This window comes from Oreochromis aureus, linkage group 3, assembly GCF_013358895.1.
Source record: "Oreochromis aureus strain Israel breed Guangdong linkage group 3, ZZ_aureus, whole genome shotgun sequence".
NCBI lineage: Eukaryota > Metazoa > Chordata > Actinopteri > Cichliformes > Cichlidae > Oreochromis > Oreochromis aureus.
In genome coordinates this window covers 6,399,859-6,409,781 of record NC_052944.1, presented here as the reverse complement: position 1 = coordinate 6,409,781, position 9,923 = coordinate 6,399,859, and the positions used below count along the sequence as shown (strand labels likewise).

At 43.4% G+C, this 9,923-nt stretch overlaps 1 protein-coding gene across 4 annotated transcripts in view; it reads right to left on the bottom strand.

Moving 5' to 3' along the window:
* Positions 1 to 246: 246 nt before the first annotated feature.
* Positions 247 to 9,923, bottom strand: part of map4k2 (mitogen-activated protein kinase kinase kinase kinase 2) — a 51,732-nt gene continuing 42,055 nt past the window's right edge. For all 4 annotated transcript variants that reach the window (XM_039609295.1, XM_039609296.1, XM_039609297.1 and 1 more), the window contains 12 exons: positions 9,534 to 9,618; positions 8,934 to 9,013; positions 7,602 to 7,662; positions 7,399 to 7,522; positions 7,173 to 7,231; positions 6,986 to 7,089; positions 4,973 to 5,150; positions 4,813 to 4,884; positions 4,651 to 4,737; positions 4,498 to 4,568; positions 4,339 to 4,394; positions 247 to 1,822 (listed from right to left, as the gene is read on the bottom strand). In XM_039609295.1, the coding sequence (XP_039465229.1) occupies positions 1,735 to 1,822; positions 4,339 to 4,394; positions 4,498 to 4,568; positions 4,651 to 4,737; positions 4,813 to 4,884; positions 4,973 to 5,150; positions 6,986 to 7,089; positions 7,173 to 7,231; positions 7,399 to 7,522; positions 7,602 to 7,662; positions 8,934 to 9,013; positions 9,534 to 9,618 (1,065 nt within the window). In that variant the 3' untranslated portion in view covers positions 247 to 1,734. The remainder of the gene's footprint in view (positions 1,823 to 4,338; positions 4,395 to 4,497; positions 4,569 to 4,650; positions 4,738 to 4,812; positions 4,885 to 4,972; positions 5,151 to 6,985; positions 7,090 to 7,172; positions 7,232 to 7,398; positions 7,523 to 7,601; positions 7,663 to 8,933; positions 9,014 to 9,533; positions 9,619 to 9,923) is intronic.

Sequence of the window (9,923 nt, the reverse complement as noted above, 5' to 3'; positions counted from 1 at the left end):
GTGACGTTCAGAGACTGACTGAGTGATCTGAGAACATCACTGCCTTCATTTACTTGCTGCTATGGGTGCAGGAATAACACAGTTATGCAGTTACTTTCTCAGTCTGCTAGAGCCTCCACTTGAACGCAAGAACCTTCATTATCTTCTCAAACGGAATTCAAAATGTTTTTTACAAATTGAAGGATTAAGATATAAATCGTAGAAGCATCGATCCACACATTCAAAGAAGAACAACCCAACAAACTCTTCATAAAACTCCAAGAGATATGAAAATCTTTATTTCTGTCTATTCTGTGTTGTTAATAACATCACATCTTCACATAGTAGCAAAAACATATTAAAAAAACATTAATCTCAATATGCATACTGTACTTCAAGTTTCTCTCATGGAAAGGCCAGTGTTACTTTTATAGTATCCTTTCCATAAATATAAATATCTTTACCCATGTAGTGGAATCTTTATTTTATTTTTTCATTTTAGTTAAACGAGCACAAGTATAATGTGACCACATTCACTTTTTATCAGGACAAGCTGCACCACCCAGGTGGTTAGCATACAATAACACCGCCTTGTTCTCAAAGCTTCTTGCTAACTGTACTTTTTTCGCTTTAAGTAATGATACTGAAAGTGTAAGCAGTGGAATACGGTCACATCACGTGCTTAAGGTTGTGTTAGCACTGATAATTCCTTCACAGTTCTTTAAAGATGCTGAAGTCATCATATCAGCTGTAAATGCAGCGTTACACAGCACATGGAACACAGCTGCTGTCCTTACGCTATACTTTCAAGCATCACACTTTCTTACTGACCAGTTTATTTCCACTTTTTATGCTCTAGTATGGTGTGACTGAATGAAGTCAGCAAACCAAATTCTGGCCATCTGAGGATGAGAAAAAACTTGCATGAAATGGGAAGAATGAGATGAAGATGGCTCCTATGTTTTAGACGTGGCACTGTTTCTGCCGTTGTAAGTATGCTAAAGCTCGAAAGATTCATTAAAAGTCTGACACTTCACTCTTCAGCTGGAGCGTCCATCGAGTTTTACATTCCAGGTTTCCTCGTTGGGATTACGACTCAGACGATGATGTGAAAAATTAGTTATTACATTAAACCCATAAAATCAACACTGGCAAAAAAGCCGTGCACTTCACAGAACAGCTTTCTATGGCCGAGCAGCTCCTGCAGGTGTAAGGTGTAGGTGTCACAGCACTCCGGTCCAAATAGTTTATGTGCAGCATGCAGACAGAAAATGGCTTTACAGAATATGACTGAATGTTGAGGCACCAAAACACACTCAGTCATTTCTGTGCAGTGTCAGTCTGCCCCACTCAGTCTGATCAAGAAGAAAACCTGACTCAGCGCTTCATAACATCAGTACGATGATGTCCCGAGGCCATGTTCAGGTTATTCTCCCGTCCACACTGAGCGGGCAGATCAGCGGAGTCTGCATTAGCTTTAACAGAAAGGTCTGATTTAAGCAGGTAAGATGAATAGACAAGAAAAGCTAGAAAACTTTATCAACTATAACCCCAACGAGGACCTTGACAGGTGTCTTGTGTACAGGTGAAGGCTGGACAGTCAGCAGGATCCCTTCCTAACATTTGTCATTCCCAGCATTGAACCGTTTCCTGGCACAGCCTCGGTGAAACAGAGCATCGTTTCTACCCCACAGTTACAGACAGGCTGTGCTTTTCTTTGGTAACACCGTCCAAGGAGAAGCCCCGCCTCCTCTCTCAGTAGCTGCTTTCGTGTCCTGTCAGGATGTACAGGCTGCTCAGTGCTGACGGGTCATCAGTCGGTGTGCTCTGAAGGATGATGTCTCTGCACATTGTCAGCAAATGAGAAGGAGAGAAGTTGTAAAGCAGAACCAGAGAAAGGCAGTACTAACCTAAAGCCAGTGCCTCCACCTGCTGCTACTCCTCCCACCTCTAGTACTGACACTACTCTACTGATACTACAACCACTCTAGTTTGACTTTTAATGCTACACACTGGTACAGTACTGGTACACTTACTGGGTCTACTCTCGTGTTTTACTCCTTTTCCTGCTCATCACCACGCCTACTACTTTTTTAAACTTTATGATAAGTGTGAACATTTACACAACAGCATACAAACAAGTTTAAAGTAGAAAAAAGGAAGCAAAGAGCTGAGAAATACTTAAAACATAACACAGAAGCAAAATAAACCTTATGAGGATTCCTTCTACACCCAGTTTGAGTAAAATTAACTGAAACACAAGGAAAGAAGATAAGATCCACTAAATAAGGGTTGGCACAGTTGTACAATAATACTTAGTACTGGCAGCCACCAGCGCTAAGCCTCAGCCTCCCAGTAGACACACCTATGGTACCGATTTAAAATCCTACATGTCTTTGTTCTCAGGTTATCACGTTCACAAACTTTGGTGTCCACGCTATTTGCCTGCCAGGCTGACAATGATTTAGATCACAGAAATCCAACAACATGTTTAAGCTGTTATTCCTGGTTTCACAGTGGAAAACTCCGGGTAACTTCCATTATCTTTGCTCCTGTATAAGACTTTCCTGAATGCTAAGGTTTGGTCGTCCACGTGAAATTCAGTACTTTTGTTTCAGTTTCATTAATGATGCATTGATTTTGGACATCTATGTAACATATATGTGATGCACGACCGTCTTTGAGTCTGTCCTTCTCATATATAATCCCACCGTTTTTGCACTTCAGATGATTCCAGTAATGACTGATTTTAAAAAAAAAGGTGAAATATTTCTAATGAACTCACCACGATTCTTATTTCAAACTTCATTAAAAGCTACTGGATCAACAGGGCTGTCCTGGATTGTTAGTAATATAATATAGTAATATATTATTATTAGTTTTAATTATTTAGTCAAAAATCAATTCCAGACTGCTCTGAAAGAAATCAAAAAGAAAAGGACATTTTCTGAAGACTGAGTTTTAATGCCAGATATCTATACAATCCAAATGTAAACACACACTTGTAGTTACTGGAATTATTCATTTTGGCAGGTTGTGTGTCAATTGTTTGAGAAAACCTGGTGTTAATGTCCCCTCCCCCCACAAAAATGATCAAAAGGAAGTGCTGAGGGTATTATCAGGATGTCCTAAAAGCTCTCAGTCAATCCGACATGCTGCAGCGAGAGTCCTGACAGGGGCTAGAAACAGAACATTTATTGGCTCCCTGTTTTATCCAGAATGAAAGAGTCAAAATCCTCACACACAAGGTCTTAAATAATCAGCCCCTGTCTTAACTTAATGACCTTATAGTACCATATCACCCCATTAGAGCACTTCGCTCTGAGTATTTAAAAGTAAAATGGGAGCCAGACCCTTCGGTTTCCAGGCCCCTCTTGGTAAATGGTAAACGGACCGGTTCTTATATAGTGCTTTTCTACTCTGAGCACTCAAAGCGCTTGCCTCATTCGCCCGTTCACACCCATTCATACTCTGACGGATGCACCGGAGAGCAACTTTCATGCAGGATATCTGGCATGCAGACGGGGAGTAGGTGACCTGCTCCCCCACCTGAGCTACAGCCACCACTTCTGTGGAACCAGCTTCCAGTTTGGGTTTGGGAGACAGACACCCTCTCTACTTTTAAGACTAGGATTAAAACTTTCCTTTCTTCCCTGAATCCTCCCTTAGTTAGCCTAAGTCTAGGCAGCTGGCGGGTTCCCGTGATGCACCAAGTGTTTATTCTTCAGTCACCCTTTTCACTCACTATCTGTTTATACACCTCTCTGCATTCAATCATTAGTTGAGAATATTCTCTGGCTCTCTTCCCCAATTGTCTTTGTCCCGTCTTCCTCCTCTCACCCCCCAACCGATCGCAGCAGATACCCGCCGCTCGCCGAGCCTGGTTCAAGTTTCCTCCTGCTAAAAGGGAGTTTTTCACCTTTGTGCACCATAATTACAGGGTCTTTACCTTACAATATACAGTGTGTTGAAGTGGCTATTGTTGTGATTTGGCACTAGCATAAAGAAAATTAGCACTAAGGAAAGTAGTTTTCTGTACAAAGTGTCAGGTAGACGGTAGTTGGTAACTTTAATGGCTGGGTTTTTTTTGGGAGGGCTGCATGCAAACACATAGGCTGCATTTCCTAAATCCTTGGATCTGAGTAACCAACAGAACAAACACTCTAGTGTGACTCCTGCTTTAATGCTACCATTAATGCTAGGAGTATTCATGCTTCTTCCACATGCTACTCTGAAAATCACTTCCAGGTCACTTAACAATAGTATCAAGAAAAATACTATCCTGATTACTTCTGCTGTACTAGGATTACTAGTTTCTCACAGTGATTGATAACTCTTGTCAGCATACTGTTAACATACCTGTTTGTTCCCAGAACTCTGAACACACGACTCTCATCTGTAATTTCTTGTGTTACCTGCACATAAAGTGAAAATTCACATGTGTAATGACTTAGAACAAATATGATAAGCACATGATACGAGCTCAGCCAACGTTGGGTGAATTTACTAGTTCATCACCTCATCTGAATGGAAACTCCTCCCTTTGAGGCCATGCTTCCAGAATGCCAGCACACTGTCCTGCAAGCAGACTGACAGAACAGGAGGTGTCACTCAGCTTTCAGGACAGACATCAGCTCTCATTCACTCTGTTTGTCACATCATTATTTCTACCTAGTGTTTCAATGGGGAAGTCAAAGACTATTTCTGCAGCCAGCTGCCTGGATGGAAGGCCTTGCAGGTTCACGATCTTTACAGTTCCTGTCCAAACGGTACACGGATTGAGAATGAGCACGAAAGACATTTGAAGGATTCACAATATGTGAGGGGACTTACTTTCCAAGGTGATGAGAACAGTGTCTCGGTCCAGCTGGGTTACCTGCACGGCTCTGAGTGCTCCACTATCTCCTGACGCACGGAAACAAGGAAGCTTGCTGAAACAAGTTGAAGGCTGAAGCTTCAGGAAGTTAGCAGAGAAACACAGAAACGGTCCTACCTGGCACTGGAACAGGAGCGCCGTTCAGCTCTATAATATCAAACCTGAGCTGTTGGCCGGTTGGTGGTTTATCATTACTACAGTCTCTCACTCCAACACACAGCTGAGGAAACTCATCTGTTGCCAACACCAGCAGTTCAAATATCGGAAGAGAATCTGGGAGCCTGATGGCGAGTTGCTGTGAAACAGTCATGAAGAAAAAACAAGAAACAAAACAAGAAAAACTAAATAAATTCTCATGGATGGTTAAGTGATGCTTGTTAAACCTGAGCTGAACCTGTTCATACAACCTTCCAAAACAGCACAACAGAATTCTTGTATGATTAGTAAATCTTGAGATTAAAGATAAACCGATACCATCCATCCATCCATCCATCCATCCACCCATCCACCCCGTACGTCCATCCATTCATCCTTCTGTCCGTCCATTCATCCATCCATCCATCCATCCAACCATCCATCCATCCATCCACCCCGTACGTCCATCCACCCGTTCATCCATCCATCCATCCCGTCCATCCACCCATCCATCCACCCGTCCATCCATCCATCCACCCTTGGCCGGCCCATCCATCCATCCATCCATCTGTCTGTCATCCATCCGATCCGCCCATCCATCCATCCATCCATGCATTCTGTCTGTCCATCTACCCATCCATCCATCTACCCATCCACCTGCTCCATCCATCCATCCATCCATCTGTCTGTCATCCATCCGCTCGTCCGCTCCATCCATCCATCCATCTGATCCATCTACCCATTCATCCATCTACCCATCTACCCATCCATCTATCTATCATGCATCCATCTGATCCGTCTGCTCCATCTATCCATACACATCTCGTCGCCTCGCCTGATCCATCCATCATGCATCTATGCATCTGATCAGATCCATCCATCTATCTATCTATGTATCTGCCCGCTCATCTATCCATCTATGTATCGATCTGCTCATCTATCCATCCATGTATCTGTCCGTCCATGCATCCGTCCATCCATGCATCTGATCCGTCCGCTCCATCTATTTATCCATGCATCAGATCGTCCGCTCCATCTATTTATCCATGCATCTGATCTGTCCATCCATCTATCCATGCATCCATCCATCCATCCATCCATGCATCCGTCCGTCCATCCATCCATCCATGCATCCGTCCGATCCATCCATCCATCCATGCATCCGTCCGTCCATCCATCCATCCATCCATCCGTCCGTCCATCCATCCATCCATGCATCCGTCCGTCCGTCCATCCATCCATCCATCCGTCCGACCATCTACTTCCGCTTATCCTTTTTCAGGGTGGCGGGGGGCTGGAGCCTGTCCCTGCTGTCTTAGGGCGAGAGGCGGGGTGCACCCTGGACAGGTAGCCAGATTGTGGCAGGGCTAACACATAGACACAGACAACCATTCGCACACATTCACACCTATGGGCAATTTAGCGTTTCCAATAAACCTGTCCCCACTAACTGCACGTCTTTGGACTGATGCCACTTTGCCATAATGTTGTGACACAGGCGTGTTTCTCCTAGCAGCACTGTGTCAGGACTGCAGACAGGCTTACCACAGAGCTCTGTTCTCACAATACATACGTTGTCTTCATGAAATGTGCAAGACATGCACAAAAAACCTGTCAATTAGTCTGCTATGTGACCTAATGGTGCATGCTGGCATTGAACTGTGTGCTGATAACACTGTTCCTGTAGCCCAGAAAACACATGGTAACCATTCAGTTACACGAGCTTGGACCCAGAGAAGGTGCTGTTGGTGTTTTTGGACAGCGTTTATACAGCGTTTCTTTTATTTAGTCTCTAAAATCTTGTTGGGCTTGAATAAAAAGTATGCATATGTTATTAAAAAAAACAATGACATTCTTCAGCTTCAGATTCTGATATGCTGTCTGTCTGCTTTTATGTAATTCAGGTCTAATGACTGGTTTGCATTGTGGAAATAGGGTTAGAGTTAGAAAGGAAGACAGTTATTCAGGTGGCAAGTTCAACATATCTGTACAAACCTTTAGATGCATGAACTTCTGAAGAGGCTCGTACCACAAGAGTAAAACCAGGCCAGATGGGACGGCCCCGCACAGAAATGTGCTATCTGTGTATGGGTTTCTTGCTGAAACACAGAGAGCAGGACTAAGTGTCTGCAGTTGTTCTCCGTGAACAAACAGACTGACCAGAGTAACTCAGCATGCTTACCTACACTGCACCTCCTACAACCTTTAGTGTCAGGAATCTTTACAGATATGGCAAACTTTCTGTGGCCAACAGAGAATATCCAGGTCAGAACAAGCAGACAAATCCCACTATTTGGGTTTACAGTATCCTCCTTCCTCAAAATCAGGTGGTAGCATCATACATCACATAATTAATACTGCTGCACCTACAGCTCCTGTTTCCCTGCATCTGTGATGGCGTGTCGTACCTGAGACTCATCCGCTCCGTGAGGCGGTTGGTGCTGAGCGACAGGCTGCTGTGTTTCTTGTGCAGATGTCCTTTCTGTTCAAACAGAGCTGGCAGGCTGTGCGAGTAAAGCTGGGACGACTTCCCTGCAGGATGGAACCTTTTTAGAGCAGCATATTATCGAGTGGACACAATGTTCTCCGTTTGTGTCAAGCTGTTTGTTACCTGATACGGACATCAGCACGTTGTTCATAACATATAGCCATATACATCGCTGAGGGAGGAGCTGTGGGGAGAGGGAAAAGACAAGCAGTTCACTGACACTTCAAACATCCAGCTTCACTCATCAGACTGTTCCAGAAACACCATTTCCTGGTTTTCAGTGCTCCTCCTTTCATCAGGAGCTGCACTCCTTACTCAGATTTTTCAGGGTGATGCGATTAACGACTTGCACTTTTCTGTTATTACTTGCATTTTTATACAATGCTCTTCTACTCTGACTGACACTTTCAACTACCAGCTTAACCGCACATCACTCTATTCTACTTCACATTCACGTCCAGTTACACATGTCTGCATGAATTCTGCACGCACCTTTGCACTACAAACTGCACACAAACACGTGCACACACATGCGCACACTCTCGTGCACATATCCATGATTTACTCCAAACCTAACCTTCAGTGCTTTTTAACTTCCAACCCCTTCAGTGGAAGCATCGGGAGAACTTTGCCAGATTTAGGGTTTGCAGTGTTATTTGTTCACATGTTTGTGTTCTGGCTTGTTTCTAACATTACCACAGTTACTACTGTCACAAGTCAGCGAAGCATAGACTGGTTTTAAGGAGGGTCGCTCCTTACTGGGGGTATATTGTCATAGTAACTTATGCTGCAGACCTAACCTGCTCTGGACCGAGTTATTCCTCCTGCATGTCTGTGCACGGATAGTCGAGCATCTTATGAATCTAGCCACTTGACCTTTGACCCATTTCAGTATAAGATATTGTGACAGTATTAGTCTTAGCTGACTTTCCTTCGTGTTTCTAATGTTTGTGTGTTACTAGTAGCCCCGATGTTTCCCCTGTCTGACCTTCGTCTCGTCTATGTGTTACTCGGTTTTCTGGTGTGTCGTGTTTTTGTCCGTCTTCCCTCCTTTTCCTCTCATCACCGTCATCTGTGTCCAATCATTTTAGCCCGTACCTTGATCCCCATCTGTTCATCTTTGTTCTAATCCCTGTTTTGTAGCATGTAGCGTGTCTTCCACACACAGCTCCTGCCTCTGTGCTCATTTTGGGATTCTGTTTTGTTGTTGGCTAATTTTGTGGACAGCTAAAGTTAAAGCCTTGGTTTTGCTTTGCTGCCTTTCCTTGGTGCTTTGCAAATAAGTCGCGTCTTTCCAATAACTTGACCAGAATGGAGAACAATGAAACGTATTAAAATGTTACCAGTTATACTCATTAAACACAGGACATGTAATAAAGGATTAAGGCCAGTTAACTTGAGTGGACAGCATGGCTGTAAAAGCATTAAACACATGTGAGAGAATTACGAACTTACCTTCTCTAATGTATCTTCATGAAGTTCATTAAGGTTCAGCGTGTAGATGCCTTCTTCTGCCCCAAGAATAAGATACTGATCTAAGTAGGAAAAGTGTTTATATAAAGAAATTTCCATCAGCACCAAACACAGACACCATTACCATCACACCAGGTTCAGAAACAGACACCAGACCTGCTTTCACTTTGGCTGATATCCCCATTAAGAGTGCCTCTTTGTGCTACAATGTCAGACAACAGCACGCACATGACCCATGGTGTGTGCCAGCACCTGGCCACAGTGTCACATCACATTTATTGTGACATATTGAAGGAGTTCAGTGCATGTGTCAAACGTGCACACGTAACTGGTAAGAAAGTGACTTTATTAAAGAGCATCACTGCACAACAAGACCATCTTTAAAGAGAACACAGCCACATTTAAATCACTTACACTTTTCCTTTCAATAAGAAGTCTCTGTTTCATCGTACCTTGCATAAATGAACTGTCTCCTCACATTAATGTAAACCTGCAATAAACCTGCTGCTGTAAGATTTCTGAGAAAAAGCTCCCATTACTCCATTATGAAGTAAAAATAGAACCATAGACCAAACCACTGACCTCTTGTTTTGGGAAAAATCCAGGTGACGGCGCAGTTGATTTTTAGAGGGCAGCCATTGAAGACTTTAGAGAAGCAGGCTCCCATCTACAGAAGCAGCAGAGCAACTGAATCACGTACGGTCTGGCATGTTTAGACTGACTGAGTTCAGGTATGTTATCTTTCCAACAAAACCAAACTGTATTATGCTTTTATTCAAAGTTGCACAGGTTATTTTGTCTGTGAAGGTTCACAGTCATCCAGGTCATGGTAATCTAAGGAGCTTTGTCTCCCAATAGGGCTTAAAAATCTGGGACTCTCCATCAACTGCTCTTAGAACTGAAGAAGCTTCTCAGATAAGAGATGCAACATCACAACTCTTTGTTTTTCAAGCTCCTTAGATCACAGACCAG